The 26,199-nt window shown below is 55.1% G+C and overlaps 1 protein-coding gene across 1 annotated transcript; it reads left to right on the forward strand.

Moving 5' to 3' along the window:
- Positions 1-25,315, forward strand: TGME49_316430 (target of rapamycin (TOR), putative). Its single transcript, XM_018782904.1, has 24 exons — positions 1-417; positions 863-1,158; positions 1,631-1,818; positions 2,061-2,765; positions 3,028-6,071; positions 6,436-7,294; positions 7,696-8,152; positions 8,758-9,018; positions 9,510-12,090; positions 12,588-12,791; positions 13,114-13,313; positions 13,775-13,988; positions 14,306-14,825; positions 14,994-15,644; positions 16,195-17,173; positions 17,535-18,748; positions 19,041-19,197; positions 19,496-19,791; positions 20,371-20,605; positions 21,157-21,332; positions 21,859-22,107; positions 22,776-23,059; positions 23,431-24,096; positions 24,518-25,315. The coding sequence occupies exons 1-24, from the start codon at positions 188-190 to the stop codon at positions 24,618-24,620; spliced, it is 14,769 nt and encodes a 4,922-aa protein (XP_018635290.1). The 5' UTR covers positions 1-187; the 3' UTR covers positions 24,621-25,315.
- The last annotated feature ends 884 nt before the right edge of the window (positions 25,316-26,199 follow it).

The following is a 26,199-nucleotide window of genomic DNA, read 5'->3' on the forward strand; positions in this document are numbered from 1 at the left end:
CGAACCTAGTGAAGATGGTCTGCCTGCGGCAAAGTGGAGGGAAGGTCGAAAACTTTCAAAATACGATGCGGCGCCTCAAAAAGATCTGGGACAGATACAGGATAGCAGCTACTCCGGTAGGGACAGTACTCTTCCTTGCGAATCAGGGCTGCAGCAGGCAGGCAGCACGGTCTGGGAGAGGGAGTCGATGGGACCGGCGCCGACCAGCCAGGTGGACGAAACGACGACGGTCGTGCCTGCCGAGTATGTGCGGGAGTTGTGTAGCCGCAATGAACGCCTGAGAGAAGAGGCCGCCCATCAGATCCGAATTCATCTAGAGGTAATGGCTCGAGAGAGCAAGGGTGGAGTGGGAAGAGTCGTCGAGGAGGTCTGCGCTCTGCTGTGGAGGCTCATCACTAGCCGGCAACTCACCATGCAGTAAGTGATCACTTTATAGTTGAGTCTTCTCTCTGGAAACGAATCATGGCTACCTGACGATTTGGCACAAATGACGCGAACAATCATATTCGCAAACGGCGAAAGGACTGGTCATACTGCCCTCGGCACGCCGTTTATAGGAAATACACACATGCTTCATTCCATGAATGTATCAGAACAGAAGCCCCCGCTGGTCCCGTCTTTTTCAACAAAACGCCGCCCCAGCAAACTGTGCACCGAAACACCGTATACTTCCAGCTTGGATTCACCGAGTATCAGTTTCCGATGGCACACCCGAGGCGTATGCTGCACCGATGTAGACAGCGGAGACACTTGGTCCTCCTGCAAGATGCTGACTTTGAAATGGAGCCTGAGTCGTGGTGACTATCCCGACGATGTTATGGTTTGTTCTATAACTTACCGATTTTTTTCCTTGTCCGTGCAGACTCGGGGCTTTGGAGCTGATGTGTGCTCTTCTTGTTGGACCCTTTCTTTACTGGGAGAACGACAAGCTTCAGCTCCCGTTCCTTCACCTCGCTTGCGAGGCTCTACGCTACGCTGCGGTTCCTGATACAAAGGAAGCACCTGGAGGTGCTGACCATGGCGATGGATGCCCTGTAGACTCTCAACAGGATGGCGCCGGCAAGTCGATGAAGCGAAAATTGGAGCCCCTTATCACAGAGAGCGAGTGCCTTCTCGCTTGGAAGGTTGCGGAAGCTATAAGTATCATTGCAGTTTCAGGTGAGAGAGAAGCAGAATCCCGTTTCGTGTTGAACAACAAAATGGGTGCCTTTCTTTTGTTGGGAGGCCAATGATGACGCAGGTTAAGTCGCCAGATCTTTTTTGACCATTGTCTTCCCAGCCCGATGGTGACGCGGAGGGGGTCGGAGCCCTTGAAGCTCCAGGTTTTTTTCTTCAGATGGTTCCTTCTTCTGCGAGCTGGTAGCGAGATCATTGTGCGGGTGAGAAGAGGGTTTGATGCACAGGTGAAGGCCCCAATCTCGGTGTGAAATCGCGTGACTGACGCTCGTCTTTGCTAACACATGGTCGTTTTTGGGACTCTTTTCTCACTCCATTTCCTTCCTTCAAATTGAGCCGGCGGTAATTACAGGCGTGCTTGAGTTTTCTTGAGGTTGTCCAGCCTATCGGAAGAGACGAGTTTCAGCTATTTACTGGATTATACTTGGGGCACTTGGCGCTGTGGTGTTCCTAGGCAACACTGGCACGGCTTCCAGGGCATTTCGCAACTTGCTGAGAGTATCCTACATTGGGTGGCTGCGTGGAGGCCAACCAGCGCTGTATCAGCTCACGGCAGTTCGAATCATCGGGCGACTTGCGAGGGGCCGGCCTGACGTTGTCCCTGAGGATGTCTGGCGCGAGCTGCTCGAGTGCCAGATCTGGGTAGGTCCCTGAACTGTTTCGATTACGCACTAACGCTGTTCCAGGAAGATCCACAATCTTTCTGAATTCGTGGGTGGCCTTTCTTGGAATCGTGTACTCATCGCCCGCTCGATGTTGTCGCATTTCATTTTTTCCCCCTTTCGTGTTCTCGTCCGCAGAGGATGCATTACAGTTGAGCACTAGTAAAAGATTCATTTCCATTTCCTGCCGCGGCTAATACTGTTCTGACTGTTTCTGCGTAGGAAGCCATTCATCATGCACACCAGCCGCGGCTGCGGAAGGCTGGAGTGGATGCTCTACGCGCGCTACTGAACAGTCACGATCGTTTCCACTGCAAGGCGCCAGGTGAAAGAGTGAATCACCGTGAGCGTAAGGGAAGTCCTGCCCAGAGTTGCTTCGATGCTCTGGACGCCCCGCCTCTCGTCGGGAGTGAAACTCTCGAATCCTTTCAAAAGTCCGATCCTCGTTCGCCACATGCGGGGGCCCACGAGGACAGGCCTTCTGGCATGAAGCACTTCTGGAAGCATCTTCTCAAGGGACTTGCCGCACGTAGTGTTGCCTTCAGGACGACACAGAATGATGGCACCTCAGCGACGTGCGGTCGTGAAGAGCCAGTGGCAAGAAAGGCTGACAGCTTCAATGACTTTTCCGTTGCCGCCCCTCTGGAACAAACACAGCCATACGATCCCCGTGCACCCGGCCGAGACAGCGGCGGTGTAGAGGGGTGCGACGCGAGGCTCAACCGCATGATGCGGGTTCTAGAAGGGTGCCCGTGTGGCTCTGCATCTTGGATGTCTCACAGTCTTCGACGGAGGAGCAGGACATTGGGGAGTCGGGGCGCTTTGGTGTCTTCTTGCTCCATCTGCAAGGCGGGTGCGCTCCAACAAGGCTCGATTCTGGCACTGGCGGAGGTGTTTGAAGCGTCCAAGCAAAACGCAGAGATTCTGGTGAGAACAGAGGGTTTACGTTGCATATAGTGGAGCATGGGTCGAATCAGAGGAACTGAACTTTCTAGAGCTTTTGAAGATTTACTTTTGCTCTCGCGTACTGTGGCGCTTCAGGCAAATAGCGGATATTTGCGGACTAGGATCTTTCATTGGTCTCGATGTTGTTTTGCGTAGACGCACGGCGTTGTTGTGACACTCGAATTGATTGTGACCTCTCAAAGCCCGATTTTGGTGTCTCACTTTTTTCTGGTCTGCCGCGCAGGCGGAGGTGCGACGGAACTCTTCGGACGTCATTCCGCTGCTCCAAGACCTCTTCTACTCTTTTCCCACTCTCGCCCATCCGATAAGGTTAGCGCTGGCGCGTATTCCGCCACTGCTGGCTTGCGTCGGGGACATTTGGTTTCTCGAACGTGGAGGCCTCGACGTTTCGATTTCTTGTGTCTTTTCTCTGCTTCGTGATCACCCGCGTACATTTGTCTCCACGACAAGCATCGGCTCGTGGGGCGGCACTGGTGCAGCAGAACCTGAGTCTCTTCACAGCGGAACCGAGTTGACCGATCCAGAGAGCTCGTCGCATCGCGAGGCTGCCAAGGAACAGAACCCAGCATTGCCTACACCGTCTACTTCGGCTCTGGAGGGTCCGACTTTGGCCATAGTAGCAGACGACGCTCGTGCGTCGGGTTCAAGAGTAGTCCGCACGGACTGCGAATCCTCTGCGAACTGCTCTCCAGCAGAACCGCCGCTAGATCATACGTACAGCACCCAAGTGCCTGAGGCATTTTTTGAGAAGAAGGAGACAAAGCTGGGCGGAGAAGCAGGGCCCTTGGCTGGTCCTGAAACAGATACAGCAGGCAGACCTATGCCGTCCACGCGGGGTGCAGGCCGGGGTTCTTCGGACTTAGGAGATGACAATGGTACAGAAAAAGACAATTCCGACTGCCATCCAGGCCGTGCACATTCAAAGCCAGCATGGGATGGCACAGGCAACATCGAGAAACAGCCGTCGCAGCAACGGAACTCCCTTGCTTCTTCCGGAGAAAAGGGACGCAGCACAGGCCCTGTACACGAGTCCTGCTCAGCCGGTTCGCGCTCGCGAGGCTGCACGACGCATGAAACTAAACGCGTCAAAAATGATGAGAGCTGTCACTATAACAACGGCGTTGCGGCCGTTAAGTGCCAGGCAGCCGAGGTGTGTGCGGCGTTCAACTGTTTAGCCGAGCTTGCACTGCAGCTTCCGGAGGCGATGGAAACGCGAGTGTATTGTTTCATTCCTGCTTTTCTACGCGCCATTGAGCTTAACCTCATCGTATTCCCGAGAGCTCAGCACTTCGCGGGAGATGCGGGAGCGGTCAGACGAGTGGAGTGGTCCGAAAAAGAATTTAGTGACGACAGCTTACAGGGTGAAGGGCCCCCTGCATGCCAACGTGTCTCACCCAGGTGTGATGTGACAGGGGATAAGAGTGTGTGCCATGAGGAAGACAAGCTGGGCTCGGTGTCTGGACAGGACGCGTCAGTGTCTCCTCGCGTGGGGATTTCGAAGACAGCTGCTTGGCCGTTGCATGACGCTGCTTCTGGAAAGGAAACACGTCAACACAACATGCCATCCCCGTGGGAGCGCAACATCGACATGCCGGGATCTGCACAACCCTTCTCATTTCTTGACGATCCATTGTGCCAGCACTGCGAACAGGTGCAGAAGGAACGCATGGACGCGACTCACAAGATCGTGCAGCATGTAGCGCTCCAGTGCGTCTCGAAACTGATTCGGGCTTTCGGGGGCCACATGAAGAGCCGTCTGGATTGTCTACTGCAGTCAATGTTCTCCGGCGGCATCAACCGAAGTCTTTTGGAGGCGCTGCAACATCTCGTTGACTGCCCGCCCATTCACCGTGCGGTTCAGGAACTGTTTCTCGCGCATATCCAAGCAGGCATAGGCTCCTCGGAAAAAACACCCAGTCGTCATCAACCACCCTATTTTGACTCTCGCTCACAAGACATGCCTTCTACAGAGCCCCCTTTCATTAGAAAAAAAGTTGTTGCGATCCCGTTGGAGGAAAGTCAACTCAGCGGTGACTCGGGACAGTCGGCTTCTCTGTTTGCTGATGAAGCGGCGCCTCCGAGTCATGTGGAAAACGAGCTTGAGCGGCCCAATTCAGCCTCTGTATGCGCCCGGTGTGGGTCCCAGATCGCCCCAGCCACTCCAGACGAAGAAGGGGGGGTCTCTGACTCGGTGAGGGTTGACGGCATTAACGCCATCGAGACAATGCTGCTGGCTATGCAGGGAGCTTTCTGGTTCGGAGTGGATGATTTTCAGGTAAGACTGCTTGTGGCAGAATGCGTGATGCAGATCACGCGACACCCTCAGGCTCCCGTCAGGGCTGCAGCCGTCTGGACGGTTTGCCGTCTTCTCCTCTCGCCTTCCAAAGTCTTCGATGAGACGCGCGGCGCGTCTCACGGGCAGACACAGAGCCGACATGTGCCCAGCTCCACGGAATCCTACTCCGCGAAAACACACACGGCCGATGACAGAAACTGGTACCACGGCATGTACAGTTCTCGCCACCAATCCTTTCACGCGTCACACGGGGAGGTCAGTAACGCCAGAGGGGCGCTAAGCCGTTATGACGCGGACTCAGACACCTGCCCTCGAGGAACTGGCGCTTCTCACGACAGACTCAGGCCCTTGGCAGGCATTCCGGAAGACGCACATCGCTGCGGTGGATTCTTCGCCTCTGAACACCCTGCAGATCCTACGCGCGGTCTTGGCAGGCTTGACGGTCCCTATATGGCAAACGAAATGCATGCGCAAGACTTGCAGAACAGACAGTCACACAGCGCAGGTGTGAAAGCCGGAAGGGTCTTCGAGACTCCTTACGCGGCTGGCCCTACGACAAACACCGATTCGGAACTTCCAGGAGGCGACGCGAGTGCTGCAGCATTTGTGGAAGACGCGGGAGAGCTACTCGGGGACTCGCAACTCCCGGGCGACCGGTGCAACAGCAGGGAGTGGCACGCCGAGCTGGCCCGAGTAGAACGGACCCGGCTTTGGTGGGAACAGGAGCAGACGCCGCAGATGCTGTTTCTCCAGAGGCAGCGGATCTTGTTAATTCTGCATTCGCTCTTCCCCCAAGTGTCAACTGATGTGTCTCTTGAAGTCCGAATAGCTGCCGTCCGCGCTCTCGACGAGGCTGGCGATATCGCCCCGCCGCTCATGCGACACTCCGTTGTCCTCGTGGAGTCGCTCCTGACTTTCTGTCTTGATGAAGACATCATGGTCCGCCGAAGAGCAGTCAAAGTTCTCTGCAGGTATGTTTCGAGTTTCACCTTGTGCATGATTCTGAGAGATCCACAGGGCAAGAGAAGGTTTCGCGCTCGAGAGAGCCATGACAAGGGCAAACTGAAGGATTCGGCTTCAGTTCCATTTTCGAGATGTTTAAGAAAACGTGTTCTTTCATGCGCTTTCCGAACATTTAAGGAAAAAGAGAAAAGGACTCCGCCTCCAAGTCTCTCTTCGTTTTCCAGCTAACCGAACAGCCGCTGTCGCTTTAGCGCCAGCAAGAGGTCTCGGCGCACTGACCCATGCCTTGGTTTGCATTGGTCTAGGTGTACAGAGAATCTCTGTGGGGTATGTTTGTAATTTGAAATGTCGTGTTCTCTTGTGCAATCTCAGGCTGTCGCGTCTGGAGCAAGCTATTCTGTCAGTTCGTGGTTTGACAGGCCTCGCAGTGAACTACATGAGCCAGATCGTGCTGTCGTCGGCTCGCCGGCCTTTCTGCCGCGAAGCAGTGCCCCACGTTGCCGAACTGTTGGCGTTGCTCTGCGTCTCTGCCCGTTCACTTCTCGCGGCGTTCATTCGCCCGGCCGTTGAGTTGATCGTGGCGCACCTTAGGCGAGCGGTCTTCGGCGACTCGGAGAGTGACACAGTCCAAGTCGTGCCCGAAGATGAACAGGATGAACACGCGAACTCTTCCTTCTCCGTTTACTATCCTATGGCCCAGCATTTGGCGAATCCTCGCAGAGGGGACGCGAGCGACACAGAGACTCTCCACGAGACGCGGGACCCTGCCGACTCGGCGGGAACACCTTATGACCTTCGCGAGGTCGGCGGCGTCCCGAAAGGCGCCCACACGGGTGAGAGAAGACCGTCGTCTGCGCTCTTTGCTGAGAAGTTGAGTGCGCTCGACGAGGACGATGGCGGGGACGACTGGGGACTAAGAGACCTCACGAGAGAAATCTCTGGAGAGAAACCAGAGTTTTTTCCCCCACTGAATGGCGATGGCACAGCCAGTGCCTCGGCGCCGCACTTGCAGCCCTCCCGCCATCGGGGAGAGTCGTTTTCTGACGAGGCTATAAACAAAGACTGCAAGAAACAACGTTGCACGGATGAATGCCTAGGTTGCGGCAGCACACATCGGGGGCACCTTCAGGTCCTTCTCGAGACCCTCGAGAAGTTCTGCTCCGTTGCGGATCGGCAACTACTTGAAGAAATCTTGGAACAAGTTCTGCCCATGCTGTTAGTGGTTATTGCGGTAAGTCGCTGATGTAAGAGAAGCCCGTGGGGAAAGGCCGTTTCAACTACGCAGACGACCTCCCTTTTAGGCACCAGAAGATGTACAGCTAGGCCTTCGAACGCAGTTTTGTGAAGAGCACAGCTGCCGTGTGACCCGATCAGCGAAGACAAGGAGCATCGCTCAAGAACAGTCGTGGTAGATCTATTTGCGCGCGCATGCGTGGCAGGCGTGAGATCACACTTGCATGCTCGTTTCGTTGTAATGCGTCCCGTGACAGTTCTGCCGATCACTCTGACGTCCTGGAAACCCACAGGACCCGCTTGCTGCCACGGCTGATCGCCGAGGGGGCTAGTCGACTTGTGTTTTATTTTGATAGCTGTTGAGATTTTGGGAATCGGTGTGCGTGTTATGCTCGCCAGAGACCAAGTGAAGACGGCCAGTGCTCCGCCGGTGTCTCCCTGCTGGTTGCCTTGATTCGGCAAACTGGCAATTGCACCCTGACGCCTGGCCATCGTCGCATGCTCCTGCGTAGCTTTATCCGAGTGCTCGTCCCGCTGCTTCGACAGAGAGAACGACAGCTGAAGCTGCAAGTGATGCGTGCAGTTGGCACTTTGGGTGCGATTGCACCCGAAATCTACGACGCTGACGATGGCACCCCGACATCCCATCTTCTGTGGCACCGAGGGGCAGCCCCGGAGGACCAGGACGGCGCCCACGCCATCACAGATGTTGCAGAACGCAGCTCCTGGGGGGATCCAGGAAGGGAGGCTGGTGTGCGTGTCCCGTGGGGAGAGAAGACACTCGCCGAGAAACACACCGATTTACGATGGGCCAGATTTGGAAAGCTGGATATGACCGGCGTGGACGACAGAGACGGTCAGCTTAGGAAAGCGCGTTGTAGACATGAGTGAAAAGAGAGACGCAACGTGAATTCGTAGCTTTCGTTACCATTAGAAGATGCGGACATCGAAGACATCTGTGAGAGAGAACCGCACCTGTTAGGAAGAATGACATGCCTCGTGAAGGTTGCTTGACTTCGTTCGCTATTCCGTTTCTTCAAGTTATTCCCAGAGATGGACCATCCCTTCCGACATACTCTTTTGACAGCGTACCCGAACACCGTGGACACAAGTACAGGCTGTTTAATTTTGCCACTGAGATAACTTGTCGTGTTCCGCATAATCACAGAGGACCGGTTTCTGTAATTCCAGCGATGCACATGCGTATCGTGAGAGCACTGAACGAAAGGCACACGCACAGTTAAAGTCAGTCGAGATCTGTCGTGTGACTGATTTGCCTGACTTACTACAGCTGAGCCATCGTTCATGATATGCTGTTAGGAGCCTTAGGGCAGAGCCCCAGCGCCACACCAAGCTGTTTCGAATTGGCGTTGCCACCTTTCCGTGATGTGCTGCGTTTCATTATCTGTGCCAACACGCGCCTTAACTCGCGTTTCCGTGCGATGCTGATAACCTGTACAGAATCAGGGATGGCAACCATGCATGCCAAGGCGTCTGTGGGTGAAATCCTTTGCTCCTCAAGACCGACTCGCGAGGGCAGACACGGACACAGGGCCTTACCGAAATTCCGGACGACGTGCGGGCCCACTGTTGACGACCCGCTGGTGGGCGAGCAGTTCAATAGCGAGGACAACTTCGGATGCGGTTCGAGGAGGGACTCTACCATCAAAAACCAACTACGTCTCGACGATGGTGAAACCCGCGGCGGGATCCATGGGCGAGGTAAGCGTAGATGTCCTCGTGAGAACCACGGAATTCAAAAATCGTATCTGACGAACATACCTCGAAGCCCAGCGGTGCCGTGTCTGAGCCAGACATCCTTGCATTCAAAGTTCGTTGTGGCATGGCACTTAAGACTTGAGGAGGCGAAGCGGCACTCGGAGGGACACTGGCAGCAGGGAGGGATTTCCCTTCTTTAAACGCTTTTACCAGGTTGTGTCGCTTAGGAACCTCTAGGGTGGGCAGTGGGGACGGCCTAGGAGCAAACCAGCCCCGTAGCCGCTGCAGCCCTAGAGGCATTGCAAGAAGTTTGGAGAGAGAGCAGTACTGAAACGCGACTTGTTCTGGAATCGGCATTGCGTTTCCTTATAGTAGACACCTATTCGTACACCTTACCTAGTACCGGGTCAATTCAATCCGACCACGCCGCACGTCGAGAATCGTTCGCTTCATGGACATACGTATTTTCTTCGCCCCGAACGTGTTTTTTTCAGACGTCTTCTGGCTAACGCGGCGCTGTCTGACAGTACTGATGAGCGTGACCCAGGTCCCTGGTCTTTCCAATCTCCACTTTACAGCCTTCGTTGCGATGGCTCGCATCGTACGTTCGTATTTGGCGCCGCAAGCGGCCACCGGCTTCTCAGGCGGCCTCTTGCCGGAGAGCTCGCGACAGGAGATGCTGGACCAAGGCGTATGCGGCGATTACTTCGCGATGCCTCGAGACGCTGTGTCGCAGCGTGGGAGCTGGAACCAGATCCTAGGAGGAGAGACTGGATCCGAATTGGCGTCACAGGCCCTGGCCTCGATCCTGCCTCAGTTCCTCCAAACAGCGGCCTCTCTCTTAACTGCGTCAGGCTCGACAGGCGAACAGCGTTTGGCGATCTTAGCTACTCTAGGGCAGAGCCCGTCGTTGTATAAACATACTCCATGTCCGGAGTCGCTCGCGTTTCTCGATGTGTTGTCCGACCTGTTGGATCAACGTCTGGCGGAGCTGAAGGTGCAGTGTCAGCACCTGCCCCACACGCGCGCGAAGGTGCCTGGAAGCCCTGGCCAGCAATCCGTTTTTGCTGGGCTGTCAACAAATGAGCCACTCGGCGACCCTAGACCGGAGACGACGTCGCGCAAATCATCGCGTGAAGTTGTGGAAACGTTCGCTCGCGCTTCTCGAGGCGGCGTCTCAGGGACAGACACTTCTGGGTTCTCCTCACCTGCAGTTTCAGTTCCGCGGCGAACATCGCTGCTGGATATGCCAGTTAGTCTGCCAGCGCCGATGCGTCGTGGCCGGGCCGAGGGGATTGCTGCAGCTTTCTCGAGACGTGCGTGGGATGCCGTCTGTGGGCAGGCGCCGGAGAAAGCGAGAGGGATTATTCGAGGCGCCTGGAATGCGCCGCTGATGAACTCTGGTCCGTCGAGCGAAAGCGATTCCTCGGCGTCCGATTCGTCTCTATGCGACGAGAGCGGAGACTTGGATAGCACCTCAGACGAGTTGGACCTTACGGACCCGTATGCGGAGGTGCCGGTTGAGTTCGAACCAGTCAGATGGGACTGGTGGCCTCCGGACACGTCCAGTGAAGTTGAAAAAGAGATTTGGATCCTTCTGCCTCTTCTGGAGATCTTTTTGATGAAACTCCCTGGCCGCATCACGCACTACAGCAGCCGAGCCGCCCGGCAGCTGCAGGAACTTTTGCATATTCGGCGATGCTGTCCACACACGGCGCTTGCGGAGCGGGCACTCCAGACTCTCGAGCGATGCGCCTTGATCTTGCGGCCCACAGTCGGCCACCAAATCCTGTTTCTTGCTCAGCTGTGTACGGTGCCATCGATGTCTCCGTCGTCCTTTCTCGTTTCTGGCGAACCCGCCGCGATGACTCACCGTATCGCGGAGCTGTGCTGTGAAGAGCAAGGCAGAGTCGTGCGCCGTTTTGACTGGTGGCTCATCAATGAACAGAAATGCGAGCCCGCGGCAGGGCCTCTCCGATGCAGGTGCTGCTGCTGTTCAGCCGCGCCTCTCCAGCTCCGCTTGGCTCTTTTAAAAACACTGGAAGCACTCATGGCTCACTGCGGCTTCCCTCTTCTCCTCGGAGGCACCATGTGCCGCCTCATGAGCATTCTGGAGTGCGCCGACGACGAGGGCGTTCCGACCGAGCTGCGAGAGCAGGTCCTCTCTGTGGTAGAGACGATAGGGTACCTCTTTCCCAAAGAAGCCGAGGTGTACGTCCGCCAGCTTCAAAAGGCGATTGTGGCTTCCGGAAAGCCGTACCTCCCCGACGGCAGCTTCGTGGGGACACAACCTACTCCTTCGCTACCTGCGTCTCCGTCTTCGATGGACTATCAGGCTTCGCCTGCGTTCCAGCCGGCAGCTCCCCAGTCAGCAGTGCCTGAGAGTCCTGCTTGGATCCAAGCGTCCCGGGGCGAGTTGGTGCCGCCAGGGACACGCAAAGGGACTGACGGGGCCGACTACCGCTCCAGTTCTGCCTCCCCGGATCCCAGAAGGGCCTCTGACGACGCGCATCAGCGCCCTGCTGGTCAGGTTGTGGAGGCACCGATCCGCATTCTAGGGGTGCCGGAAGCGTCCAGTCCCACACGGCACCCAGCGCGGCTTGCGTGGGCGATGGGAGGCTCGGAAACTCAGCATCCGCTCGTGGACGACAGTGAGTCAGATGACAGTGAATCTCCTTTCGAAGGGCACCGCTCGGAGGCGGAGCCTTTCCTGCAAAACCGAGGACGGGCCTCACAGAGACAAGCAGGCGTCCGTCGGGAGGGCAGCCTTCAGAGCGCGTGGGCGCGGGCGCATCCCACATTTTCCACCCTCCACGCGGTCCAGGAGATGTCGGAGATCGAGGAGAGGCTAGGCGACAGCGAGTGCGAAAGAGATGCTGATGCACCCTCAGAAAAACGGGCATGCGAGGAACCACATGAAGATGACCAATGCTCGCACAAAGAGAAGCCAACGGATGGGCGGGAAAAGAGGACACGACAAAAGAGGTACAAGAAACACGCAAGCCGGAGGAGGATCGAAGCACTACACTCGCGGACGAGCGCGACAGCCCACGAACTCTGGGCAAACTGCGACTTGTAAGTCTGCTGGAAAGAACGTAAAGAACATCGGTGGCGCGAATAAAGGGAACAGCATGAGGAAACGCTTCTTCCGGATTGACGGTCGACTGACGTAAGCTTTAGGCACAGCAGTGAGGCCGCAGGGGGTTAGCGCCATCGCGGAGAAACTCAATTTGCATGCGATGCAATGATAGACAAAGGGAGTCCGACCTACCAACGTGAATATGTGACTGCTGCGTTGGAGTATTGGGGAAACAAGTGGTAAGAAACTGGGGGCGGTCCATGCCGAAGCGTTTGCTTGAGAGTCCCAATGAAAGCACGATTCGAACCGAGACTAGGTGTCACTGTGGTCTTTGAATAGCAGACCAGCCAACAGAGCAAGGACGACTGACACTCTGCGTCCGTCTCCCCACTGTCTCGAGGTCAGATACGTTCACAGCCATCCACCACCCCCACGTCAGTCTCCATTACCTGCATGTTTTCACTTGCTCCGTTTCTTTGCCTTTCTGCTTCAGCAAAAATAAGAGGGAACTGCACTGTTGGTTTCGGAATGTCTCGTTGGCGATGCTGAGGGAGTGCCGCGCCCCAGTCGTGCGGGCTTGTCTCCCAGTCGCCCTCCAGGACCCCAGCATCGCTGCGTCGCTGCTCTCTGCAGTTTTCCTTACCTACTGGGCCTCGTGTTGCAGCAAGGGTGCTCTCAGTCAGATGTACCAAGTGGGGTAAGTGTCCATAGACATAAGTTGTTCATCACAGTGCGTATTTACCGTGTGTCTTTCGCCAAACGCACTCTTAAGGAGACATAGAAATGGCATCCTTGTGGCCAAGCATCGACGCGTTCTAGACGCTATCAGGGACCCAACAAGTGAAGCATACCTACCCCAGCACTCTTTTTCTTAACACCTACTAGCATTGTCCATTGCTCGACGACTGTGAGGCTTGCTAAAACCCTTCGATTGTCGTGACCGAGATTGTTTGCCACTTATCATGATTTCTCTGGCGCCGAGTTTTTGGGTGATGTCTATTCATGTGTGTTTTTGTAAGGCGCGGTTTGCGAAGTGTTCTTCTCTGCCCCGACGTCACGCTCGCCTCTCTTCGGCGAGTGCTGAATCTCGTGGAAACGATTGAGCAGCAGCGCTGGCCGTTACCTGTGGACACACAACTACTCGCTGCAGTCGCCGAAAAGTGCCAGGCGAATGCAAAAGCGATTCGATATCGGGAGGAGCTTTGGCTAGCCGACCCAGGTACATCGAAACAGTCAGAGGCACGTTTTCTTCAAAAGAAGGTGAACACAAGGACCGTGAGAGCAAGAAGTGCCTTTCCGTGAAGCCGTGTGTCTTGACACTCTACGAGTAGAGGCTTGTTTCCTGAAAGCACACTTAAAACCCGGATCATGGTGAGGTTCTAAGCCTGCGATAGCTCGCATGGCAAAACAAAGAACCGTGTGAAGGCTTCCCACCAAACCTGAGCTTCTCAACTCAGTATGTGGCTTGCACAACCAGATCTTTTCGAGTGTTTTTGACCGCCTAAGCCCTGTAAACAGCTCCAAAACCTTCTAGTCTTCCCTGTGTCTCACCCCGTTCTGGCGCGGGCGTCGTCGTGGTCATAAGAGTTTTCAGAAGCTGTGCTGTCGCGTGAGTTACGAGACTTGCCGTCGTGGGTGTATCTCTTCGCGAGGCTTCCGTTTTTTGCCGGACTATCGCAGGAGGCTCGGTCGAAGCGCTGATCCGTCTGAGTCACGAGACACAGCAGCTGGAGGCCGCCCGCGGCATCCTGGCGCATGCACAGAAGAAACTGCGCTTGCCGGTGAAGGAGTGCTGGTACGTCCAGCTGGGAGAGTGGGAGCAGGCCCTGGAGGCCTACGAGCAACGAGAGCGAGAAGACCCAAGCAACGCCGAATGGTTGAAAGGCAAAATGCGGTAAGTCACACGCCACCGAGATAGTGTTTTACTTAGAACCAGATGAAACCTGGGAGCCGGGAAAAGTGTGAAGTCGCTGAAACGCGTAACAACTAAATCCCCTTATTTTGTTGAGACCGAGGGGACAAGTGGCCGCTCTCAACCGAAAACTCCCGGTGGAATACAAGAAGCTGAGGGGCGACCAGAATCTTGAAAAAGTGTTCGGGGTGCTTGAGGTATCGAGCAAATTGGTCGATGACTTGATGCCTGCGTCGGGAGGCACACGCCGGCGCGTGATGCAATCTACGGTTCCATCGTGAGAAAAGTTTTTTTTTCAGGTGCCTGCGCGCTCTCGGCGAGTGGGAACGACTGGCTTTTCTGGCTGACGACCTGTGGAAAGACGACCTCGCTCAGTTCTCTCCTCCCGGTGGCACCAACTATACCTCGCTGCGCTCCAGCTCCGATGTGTCGAGCGTGCAATTGCCTTCTGCCTTGGCTTCCTCGCGAGCCTCGTGCTTCGCTGCTTCTCCAGGGGGCTCCCCTGCAACCCACTTGCACCCTGCGGACCCCTATGCGCAGCCGACCCCCGGATCGCAGGCGTTACCTTTACAGGCGTACTTGAGAGAGTCGCCATACGAAGGGCCTTCGGGCCAGAGTGTCCGCGCGTCGCCCCTGTCGGAACCGTCTCCGGGTCGCCCCACACAGCCGCCCCAAGCAGACGCGAGGGAGGACAGGCGGCCACAGAACCTGCAGAGCCAAGTGGCGGAAAGGCGCCGAGAGACAGCCAGCCTGGCTGCATCAGTTGCCTTCCATTTCCGCGACTGGGCAGCACTCGAACGCTATGTCCAGTGGTTCCCGGTGAGTCTTCTGCATCCATGTTTTTTCACGTGAATCATGTAGAACACTTGTCGAGGGCTCTCTTTCTGTGTTTGTCTCTCAAAAAGCCAGCTTTGGCGCGGCCAACCCGCAACAGGGACCTGTATCAAGCGTGTGCACTGTCTTCATGTGTTCTCGTTCTTCTTCTAGGCTACGGATTCGTGTGAACATGCGTTCTACATGGCCGTTCTGCGTGTCCATCGCGGTGAGTTTGAGGCCGCGCTGGAGGAGATTCAGCGTGCGCGGCAGCTTCTCGACCCGGAGCTGACCGCGCTGCTCGGAGAGTCCTACAAGCGAGCGTATCCAGCTTTGGTAACTTTGCAGCAGCTGGCGGAACTCGAGGAGATCGTCGAACTGCTTCAGCGCCAGCGAGACAGACGTGAAGAAGGGCAGCAACCACCCGTCGCCGAGTGCACTGGCAGCCAGAGCTATTCAGCAATTCACACGCACGACTTTTCAGCGTCGATGAACTACTCAGAGCCGGAGACCAGCAGAGGCAGGCGCCTGTCGGATGCTTGGAAAGGTTTCCAGATTTCTAGGTCTCTTCGCAGGGGCCAGCGCGACAGCGATTCACTTGGCCGGCCTGAGGACGCCGGTGAACAGCGAGGGCCTCTAGGGCGCTCTGGCGCGTGGCAGCAAGGCCCCCGAAGCAGCGACAGTTCGCGACAGCGGTATTCGGCCGGCGAGCAAGAGGATGACATCGGTGAAGAAGGCACAGCCTCAGAGCAGTTGCGACACCTGTGGCGCACCCGCCTCGCGACCTGCGAGTCCAATGCCGAAATCTGGCAGAAGCTGCTCCGGGTAAGAACATACACAGGGCGAGGGACTGATCACACGGTGCTGTTCAAGCTCCGCCGACCAAGAAGGCAGGTGAGAGTTTTTGCACTCCCGAGATATTGCTATCCAGGAAGCAAAATATACGGGAGAAAGCTTTGAAGTGCACCTGAGACAATGGCTGTGAAGGCGAGGCTTCCAGAGGTCTCTAGACGGTTTCAACGCGACGTAGGAGTACAGACCCGCCGCGAAGGATGAGGAGATTCTCAAAGAAAAAGCTGAGCAACTTGTGGCGAGGATTCGGGGGCTGTTTTGCTGAAACTGGTTCTCGTGCGTGTTTCTCACCTGCATGTCGACACAAGGAACTGCATGAGGCCACCGCGGAGCCTCTTCTTTCGCGTACCGTGGGTTTTATTTTGGGAATTCTACTTCTTTTCTTGGCAGCCGAATTGCGTCGGTCGCTCTTTTGAGGTATGCCTGTCCTGTCCCGTGGTTGACTCTGCGCTTTGCGGGTAGTTGTTATCGGCACCTGTATATAATTTGACCCTTTGACTCTCTATCGCTTCCTGCATATCAGGTCCGTTCGCTCATCATGTCACCACACGAAGACGCGACGACGTGGCTGCGGTTCTCTTCGCTTTGTCGGCAGCAGCACCACGCGCGTCTGGCTGTGGAAATTATCCAGTGTCTGCGGGACCATCCGCACTCGCGCCACGACCCTCGAGTGGTTCTGGAGTCTTTCAAGGTGCTTCACGCGGTTGGGCGCAAGCTGGAGGCGCAACTGCTTCTCACGAGTTTCTGCTGTCAGTTCGTCACGACTTTCTTCAACGACATGCCGGAGCAGCTTCTCTGCGCTCAGGACTCGGCCGTGCCTCTGTGCGTGAGAGCGGCGAACCTGCTCGAGTTTCGTGCAGTGCCGTCGAAGGTTCGCGGCCTTCGCGTTGCGGGTCTGAGCACGACGCCCGCTTTCTCTGAAGGTTTTGTTGACTCGGACGTTTGCCTGCCGTCGCTGACCCCCCGAAGCGAGCAACTTTTGCGCGCGACGGGCCAGTTCGAGTTGGACAGGAACACGATCTCCGCTCTGGGCCGTCGCGAGGTGTACAGGCGGTTTTTGGCCGACGTGAAGAAGACGCTTCAGCGCCAGAAGGACCTAAAGCGCCTGCTCCCGCCGGAACTTGTGGTCGTGAAGCTCATGGAAGAGTTGGAAGAAAGAAGCGCACCGGGGTGCGCAGAATCCAAGGTCCCGCTGGGCGCCAAAGACCCTCTTGGAGCCTTTTCTCGACGCCAAGACACCGACCCTGTCTGGGATCGCCTGGCGCGCGGTGAGCGCCTCTTGAAGCCGACTGACGAGCAGCCTCTCCCTGGCGTGCTGTTCATGGAGGAATCGACCACGATGTGGAGGAGAGAGATCTTCCGAGATGGCAGCTGGTACCTCTCTCTGAATCTGTGCAACCAGGCGGTCCACGGCGGCCTCAAACAGTGGAATCTCGGTTCTGCCGCAGGGTTGACCAAGGAGGAGGGCCTACGCCTTCTTTCGCGCAGCCTCTTACGTCTAGGTAAGGCGTAAAACCCACGAGACGTCAAGGCTCGACTTACCCAATTGTAGATACACTCATGCGTCCACGCCAAGAAGCCTGTGCAGGACCGATCGAGACACTGTGGCAGCGACTCTAACGTTTCTTCTTTTCAAAAAAATATTTTAAAAATCTTCATGAGACGACTCCCTGCAGGATTTGCCCGTGCGGCAAGGACGAGGGAGGCACTTTGATTCGCTCCGCCTCCAGTTTCTACCTTTTCTCCGGTGTGACTCGCGCATGTCTCTGTGAGCCGTTCGCGCTCTATGATACTGATCCACGTCCGCGTTTTTTCGTTCGGAGACGCCTTCAACATTGAATGCTTTTTGGTCTCGTTTCGCAGCCCAGTGGACGAAGGACACCTACAACGCTGGCCAAGGCGCGCCGTTCTTGTTGCACGACGTTCACTTCCACTCTCGGCGGAAATCGGGTTACTCCAGCAGCTGCGCAGATAGCTCGCGTCCACGCCTCCGATCGGGGACTTCTGCGTGGAAGCCCGAGGTGTTTCATGGCCCCGTACATGTGCATGCGTCGTGGGCGTGCAATCCCGACGCTCTCTTTCAGATTCTCCACTGGCAGCGGCGAGGGGTATTGTTTCAGAGCCGGAACTCCAAGGCCTGGTCTGCATGGGCTCTGACAAATTTCCAGGTTGCAGAGGCGCTGAAGAACGTCGTCGCGAACGAAGCGTTCCCCGTCTCGAAGAGCGGGCAATCGTCCTTCGCCTCTTCGTCGAGGAACTCGCACGCGAGAGGTGCCCGCGTCTCAGCTCGATCCGAGCCTCCAGAACTCACCGACTCGGGATCTTTTCAGGAGGGTGGATCTGGAAGCCGCGACTTCGCGCGCGAGGGGCGCTGGGGGAGAGAAGAAGATGATTCAGTTCATCAGAGCTTACATCTCGACTCTTCTTCTTTCGCGTCTCACACGAAGCGGACTAACTCACTTGGTAGCTTCTGCTGCGACAACCGATCTGGCCCAGACGACGGGCACCACCGCCGCCAGGCTCGGGGCTCAGGAGAGAGCCACTACGCAGACAGTGCGGTGTTGCTGCAGCAGCCGCCACTGCTTCCCAAAGCCTTGATCGACATGTACGACCCCTGGGAGCCCTTTACTGCAGACTCGCCGGAGAACGAAAACCATGGCAAGCCCACGAATTCGAGTGCAGAGATGTCGAACCTCCACGGTGACACCCGAGGAAAGGGAGAGGCGCTTGCTGGGAACCGTGGAAAGGAGGCCAATCGCGGGGCACCAAGACACCGTGGGGGGGACGGGCGGCAAGCCCGTCCAGAGCGACTGGCGGAGAACCCAGAGGAGACACGAGATGTGGATTTCTGCTCACCCCAGGAAGCAGACAGCAGCCGAGAAACTTTCAGGGGACCGGCAGTGGGAAGCTCTGCGGCTGACGAACGCAACGAGGAAGAAAAAGAGGTTCTGCTGCTCACCACCATGCTCCCGCACTTCATTGTGGAAGCGGTGCGCGCCTTCCTACGGTCCATCGAACTCCGCCCTTCCACTTCGAGCCTCCAGGACATCCTGAGACTCATCAAACTTTGGTTTGTGGTAAGCAAAGGTGAACTCGGGGCTGGAGCTGGATGAGATAAACAAATTTAGATTTGCCGGTTCAGTCGAGTAACCTACCGCGAATCAACGTGGTTCAATTAAACACGGCTTTTTGGACGTGTACCTGATTTAACGGGAATTGCATGCAAGGTTGCTGTCGCGCGACTGCTTCAGAGGGAGACTCTGACCTATTCAAGAATTCAGGAGAATTGTACAGCTTTAAAGTCTTCGGAGCCTTCAACGGTTTTGAACATCTGATGTACTGTCTTTACGCACTGTCACTTCTTCACAGCATGCGGACATCCCCGTCATCTGCCCCTTGGTCCAGCACGGCGTGAGCACGATCCCTTTAGCGACGTGGCTGGACGTAATTCCGCAGCTCGTGGGGCGCCTGATCACGCCGGATTCGTGCCTGCGAGGCTCGGTGATGAATCTTCTCAGCAAAGCAGGTGAGAGCACCAATGATCGCTTGTGTTCGCTTAACAGTAGATTCGCTTCACTGTGTATTAACATAAAGAAGCTCGGACTTGAACCTGCTTCATGGAGAGACCACAAGAACGCGGCCATAGCGGCAACAGCGGAAAGTGCCAGCACTTCACACTTGGGGCTTTCGTGCACTCAGCTTCTCTCCTAGCGCAGCTGTGGAGGCCTGTGTTTTCCGCGGGATGCATCGCTGCAGGCTTCGAGTCGTCTCCACGTGCAAAAAAGTTGTTGTCACTTCTCGCTCGTGGGCTCTTGTGTGTGCAGCTGTCCAGTTTCCTCAGGAGCTGATCTTTCCATTGGCCGTGGCAAGCAAGAGTGCGACGCCACATCTCTCTTCGTCCGCATGCGTCCTGTTGAACATCATGGCTCGCGACCACCGTGAACTTGTCCAGCATGCGTTGCTGGTTAGCGAAGAAGTCGTCCGGGTTTCGGCCCTCTGGGAGGAGCGATGGCTGCGGTGTCTCGAGCAGGCGAGCGAGGCGCACCACACACGGAGCGATTATCGAAAAGCCGTGGCGCTGCTGGAGCCCATGCACGAAGAACTGTGCAGGGGTCCCCAAGTAAGTCCGAACTGGGCGACTTCGACCACTCTTCGGAGATTTCTCCCTTCGGGAATCTCGCGAATTGTGGATTTGTGTCTTCGTAAGAGACAGAGAAAGGCACAAAATATGCGACTTACTGCCACCACTCATATTACGCACGAGAGAAAACTGCTCAGAGGCTAGGATTTGACGTAACATTGAAGTGGTTTTCTATTCCAGATATAATTGTGTCTGCTCATTCAAGGCTAGGTCTACACTTGTGGGCGGCTTCTCTTGCACTCCTGGCTTTCCAGGGGGGCTGAAGAGGGTGAAAGCTTCATGCTGGCTTCAGATGAGAGCGCTGTTTCACAAACTAGGACTCTCAGACGAATGCCGGTGGGTGGTTTGGACCCTCAGCTGGGTAAGCGTGTCTTGGGTGAGAGCGTCGGCGACGCCTGAACTGTGACTGGATGTCGGACGGTCGCTTAAATAGTGAAAGTGCGTGAAACTGGTTCGGGTCGAAAATGGTTTTGAACGGTTGTGCACTTCCCTGTCTTGCGCGTGTACTGCATGTACCATATTTCTCGCTTTGGTTGCTCTTCTGGTGTCTGTGAATAGACTTTCAGAGAAACACTGTTCCTGCAAAAGTACGGGCGGGAGTTGGAAAACGCGTACACGTACCTCAAGCGTTTCAGGAGAAGCGGCAACCGCTACGACGTGGACCAGTGCTGGATGTTTTACTTGCCGGTTTTCACGCGACTGCTCAAAGATACGCAGAACTTGAAGCGTCTGGATCTCAAAGAAGTCTCTTCCGCTTTGTCTGAAGTGAAAGACCTGAAAGTCGCGGTGCCTGGTGAGTCACGTCGAGCGAAACTGCGGGGCGCGCACCAGGAAGATAGCGAGACAGAAATGTCCCGTGGTCGAACCTAGGCCTCTGTGTAAAGAGAGCGTGGTGGTGCGACGGAGCGCTTTCTTGTTGGGGCCCAAACAAGGGAGAAGTCTCGGAGTAGGAAGGTGCTTTTTTCGCATCTTCGCGGGGGAGCAGCCGTCTCCCGCGTAGAAGGGGTCTGGGACGGAAAGAAGCAAACACTGCATCCACTTTTCAAAGCCTCACTGTTTCGCGTCTCAGGTGGCGATGTCCACGTGTGTGCGCCTTCGACTGAAGGCTACAGCGCATCTGCTGTGCTAACATAATCTTGGGAGTGGTTTCGTTTGAACAGTGGCAATGAAATCCAGCCGACCACCTTAGCGCCTGCTTCTTTTTCTTCTCTCATCGACTGACATGTTCACCTTCCTTGCATATCGACATCCAAGGGTACATCGTTCCCAGGGCGGAAACCACATTTCCGACATTTACTCCCCCTCAAGCTAAAAACTACCAAGTTGATGATCTCTGTTTTGCAGGCTGCATTGGAGTCAACGGCAACTATCCGTTGATTCGATCTTTCCTCGGAGATGTTTCCGTTTTCACGTCAAAGCAACGACCTCGAAAGATCGGAATTATGGGAAGCGACGGGCGTGTCTGGAACTTTCTTCTAAAGGGCCAGGATGACCTGACACAAGACGAGAGAATCATGCAGGTCAGCATGAGGATTTCTGACATGCGGTCGGATCTGGCGGTGTGTCATATCGTGGGGCAGGTTCCTCCAAAGGCTTTCCTGTGCCTACTCCACACTGGATTTTTTGAGGAGGCACAAGTAGCTGCGCGCTCGCCTTCAGCGCGTCGCTGTGTGACTCCATGGACGATAACTCTTTCACGACTTCGGGATAGAGACAGAAAATCTCATGGGATACTCCACATTGTTGTCTATACTTCGCAAGCGGATCATGAGTTCTGTCTCAAGTAGCGTCACTCCCAGGAGGTTGAGACGGATCGCAGGTTGCATGTCAGTCCTAGCTTTCTGATTTCGGACGGGCCACGTGATGAGCGTCAGACTAGAAAGTGATAAACCTTGAGCATTTCGAGACAAAATGGTGACCGCCAAATCTGCTGTGAGCGCGCGGCATTATCTCCGATGGCTGTTGCAGCGACCTCTTCGTCTGAGTGGGCCTGCGCTTTTTTTCATTTTGGTCCTTGATTTCGGACCTTGTCTTGCTCGCCTGCAGGCTCTTCGCTTGATCAATCACCTGATGGAGAGCAACGCGGACGCGCGGCGGAAGGAGCTGTCCATTCCGCTCTACAGCATCGTTCCACTGTCACCCACTGCAGGTCTCATTGGCTGGCTGCAAAACACCGAAACGATGCTCACGTCGATTAAGGCCTTCCGACAGGGTGAAGGCATCCCTGTCAATCATGAGCAGCTCATCTTGAACATGCTCTATCACAAATACGAGTCTCTGACGCTTCTTCAGAAGGTACGCTGCTTCCTGACCCACAGAGAACGCTGAAAGAGCTTTTATCGTGGCCTTGCCTCCTCATGCCGTTCTGGCTGCTTCCATTTTGACGAATTCAAACCCGAAGAATCAAAAGTCGTTATGCGGCAGAGTTGTGGCATCTTGCCTTCTCCTAGCGACATTCCTACCCTCTGATGGACCTTCTTCAGTCGACCCGACTGGCTTGATATTCCGTATCGATTGATCAGAAATCGTTGTCCCCCCGTTCATATAAATATACTAGTGCCTGTCAAGTGTTTTTTACCGAAGAAGCATACTGCGTACTCAGGATCACACTGAACGAGTTAACGAATGGTGCTAGAAACAAGGAGGTTGCGCTCATTCGTGAGAAAACAACGGCTTCGCGCGAGGAACTCTCGACGCGTCCCCGCCAGCTCAGGGCACACATGTCTTCGGGGTTTTAGCTGCCAGGACTCGACGCGAATATTCCCGGGATGTTTGCGTCGAATAAATGGAAGGAACTGGCCTGATCCGCGCCTGGATGAAACGGAGGTTTCCCCCTTTCTTTTGAAAGAACAGCTGTCTGGCATGCTGTTCCAGGATATCTGGCCTATCATCATAGATAGCTCGGACTTCTTTGCGGCGCACCTAGACGTTTCGCCTCCTCTTCTTGCGCGTTTTTTTCCCAGGTGGACCTCTTCGAGCAAACATCGGCTGCGACGAGTGCGCAGGCGCTGCGGAGGGTTCTGTGGCTGCGGGCACGAAACAGCGAGGAGTGGCTGCTTCACCGAGCGAACTTTTGCAAGAGCGTTGCGGTCATGTCTATGGTAGGGTATATCCTGGGGCTTGGAGACCGGCACCCGTCGAACCTGCTTCTCATGGGAGAATCTGGGCGCGTTGCCCACATCGACTTCAGCGATTGCTTCGAGGTCGCCGCGTACAGGCCACGCTGCCCGGAAAAGGTCCCCTTTCGGTAAGAAAGTGAAACCAATGAGGGTTTGGAACGCGGCTTGGCCTGCAGGGGGGGGGCCTGAAGGGGAAGTGGAGACGTCTGCATGCGCCGTAAATCTTTCTGAATGACGTTAATGGTGCTGCGAGCCTGCTGAGGTTGTCACTAGAGAAGTGAGCACGAACTGAATTAGGGGCATCTCGTTTTGTTAACTGCTCTTTTTTACCACGCAGCACCTGAATTTCGAGGTGCTCCGGTTTGGGATCTATTTCGGACGATTTCGGTGCGTAGTACAGGAAACTCTGATAGAGGCTGTAGAAGTTGAGTCCGGCGTAGCTTGTGTACGCCTCTGGTCAGGTGAACCTCGAGAGTGTTTTGGATGCGTTTTTTCCCAGGTTAACGCGCATGATTGTCTGCGCTTTGGAGAGTGGGACTGTCGAGGGAACATTCCGGGCAACCTGCGAGCAAGTTATGTCTCTTCTACGTGTGAACCAAGACGCGATTGTTGCGATGCTCGAGGCAGCGTTTGTCGGGGACGTCTCAACAGCCCGTCGCCTACACCAAATTTTTGGATCGCATGCACAGCGGAAATTGCAGGCCAAGCGCGCTGTGTCCGGGCCGTCTCGATTCGATCCCAGCTCGATAGAAGCCAGACAACGGTACGCCAACGGAGAGAGACCTTTCCCACAGACTTTCAGGAGGCCCTTCGAGCATCAGTTCAGACGGGGAGACAGCGCCCGGGAGCTCCAATCGCAAGGTAGCGCTTGGAAGCGACAGGCAGAAAGTGATGAAAAAGCATTTGATCCCAACACTTCCGGCCTTGTGACATTGAGTGAAGGAGAAGCAAACAATGTGAGATATCGGCGAAGAAACATGCAGCACTTTCGGCGTGGCCAGCGTGGCGTGGGCGTGAGCGAGGACGAGTTCTTGGACAACGAAACCGGATCCGAACACAGCACGGACGAAGCGTTGAGTGGCATGGAAGGCATCCAGCGACTCCAGACCTACACGAAACGGGTGATCGCGCGCGTAGAGGCCAAGCTCACCGGCTACGACTTCGAGTAAGTCACTTTGAGACCCGATCGGGTCTATGTGGCTTTGTGCGAAGTTTTACACCCGCCGTGGTGGCTTTTGTTGCTCTAGTGCTCTAGAGAGGCGATATCCGAAGGCGCGTGCACCCTCAGTGTGACCATGGAAGAACGCGTGACGGATAGAAAACGAAGGAGCTGCGCTCTTTCGTTCGGATGCACTACAGTCAAACTCGGATTCAGCGTCTGACGGCTCGAGGAAGAGCAAATGACATGACCCCGACAAAAGCATTTCTTACGCTGCGCAGTTCTTTTGAACATCCTAGCTGCAGTTCCCGGAATTCTTTGATACCTGTGTTGAGGAGAGGAGCCAGACTCACAGGACCTTGCATTCAGGGTACCGCGTTGAGATTCGCGAATCTGTCTTACGCTGTGTCCTGCGTATGTTCTGCAGAGAATATATGGACGTTCCGGCTCAAGTAGACAGCCTCATCGAGGAAGCGAACGGAGTGGAGAACCTGTGTGTGGCCTACGCCGGCTGGTGCCCGTTTTGGTGAGAGTAGTTTCCCTTTCCTGGCCTCCTGGACATGCACCAGATTGATCGGGGGTCCACGATACTACGTTCAGTCTTACAAGGTGTACGAGTTGGAGGTACACGAAACATCGAGACACGATCAACTACATACAGGGACATGATAGAATCCCTGTGTTTTTCTTTTGTAATGGTTTGGCACTTGCCTGAAGAATGAACTCGAAGGGAGGCGAGATTGGGGATTGCTTCTTGTTCGTGAGGAGAGAGGCAGTGATCCTCTGCCGAAAGACCTGCCTTAAACAATGGCGTGATCCGCCAGCCTTTGTTCATGGGAAGTTGTTTTCTCGCCTCGATAATATCGATGCAGACATGCTCATGCATGTGCCTATCTGTACTTGCAACATAAAGTTGCATGTTCTCATAAAATTGTAGATTGGTACGTGGAAGTATAGTGAAAAAGAATTGAATTCCCAAACACTACTCTCCCCTTTATAGGGGCTCCTGCTTTGTTTTTTTGTGCCATGCGGAGAGATTCACTCCGCTTAGGGCGTTGTTTTCTGTTTCAGAACAGCACCGTTTATGCAGCCTTATCCAGCGCCGTCGGTCAGTTCTTATTTCTTGTCAATACTTTTGTCCCGTGCTGGGGGGACGGGGGGGCTGTGCATTCAGCCGCAAGCAAAGACTAGCGACACTGCTCTGCGTATTCAATTTTCTCCGAAGAAAGCGACTGGTACGCTTTCACGAAGGCAGATACTCTTGAAATTGTAACACAGAACTGCTACTTTAAGGAGGAACGCGAGCAACATTGAGACGAACCGTGTCTGGTTTCTGTAACGAAACCAGGGTACAGTCATGCTGCTACACGATGTTGCCACAGTCGTAGGGTGACACCGTAGGCGAGTAGGATTCCCTTTTGGCATAGAAGGCATCGTATATCCGGACGTTGTGAGTAGTACGCTGCTTAGAGCGAGCAGTTTCTCCACCGTTTTCTCGCCAAATGCTGATCGAAATAAATTGATTGAGGAACCTTTCAGTGAATGACACTGACGCTGATTCTACACAATTGAGCAGCCGACGAAACAAAAGCTCGTTCTCTGTAGGACTGAATTTGAAATATGACTGCGCGTGACTTGCCCGTTCAGTTCCTAAAAAAAAGGCTCCGTTACACGCGTGGGGTATTATCTCTTTGCGCAAGTAGGCCAAGTGATTCGATGTAGATAATATTTGACACATTCTTGAATTGGAGGCAGAGATTCGTGCTATGCTTGCGAATGATGAACCCATCAGAGTTACGATTTTCCACAATGTGGCATTGTAAATGGCTTGTCACTTCGTATTTCTTGTCCTGCTCTACCTGTGGCCGTTCTGGAACTTCCAGGCCTCGCTCTGTTTTGGGTCAAACCGTCATTCGACTGGGATAGAAACGTACTTAAGCTGGGGCTGATGTGGTTCGCTTATCAGTTTCAGCTCTTGGAAAGACGCGCCTTTCTGCTACAGTCCCCTATTTTATTCTCAGAAGAACCAAGAACAATGAACGCGGAGTCGATGTTCAGAACACCCTAGCAGATTCACTTTGTGCCTCGGCTGTGTGATGCATCGGTGGG

This window comes from Toxoplasma gondii, chromosome XI (assembly GCF_000006565.2).
Source record: "Toxoplasma gondii ME49 chromosome XI, whole genome shotgun sequence".
Lineage (NCBI taxonomy): Eukaryota > Apicomplexa > Conoidasida > Eucoccidiorida > Sarcocystidae > Toxoplasma > Toxoplasma gondii.

Coding starts and splice junctions, on each gene's coding strand:
- TGME49_316430 (XM_018782904.1), top strand. CDS start 188: ATGGGACCGGCGCCGACCAGCCAGGTGGACGAAACGACGACGGTCGTG. Junction 15,645..16,194: donor TCTGGCAGAAGCTGCTCCGG/GTAAGAACATAC, acceptor CCTGCATATCAG/GTCCGTTCGCTCATCATGTC. Junction 18,749..19,040: donor TCATCAAACTTTGGTTTGTG/GTAAGCAAAGGT, acceptor ACTTCTTCACAG/CATGCGGACATCCCCGTCAT.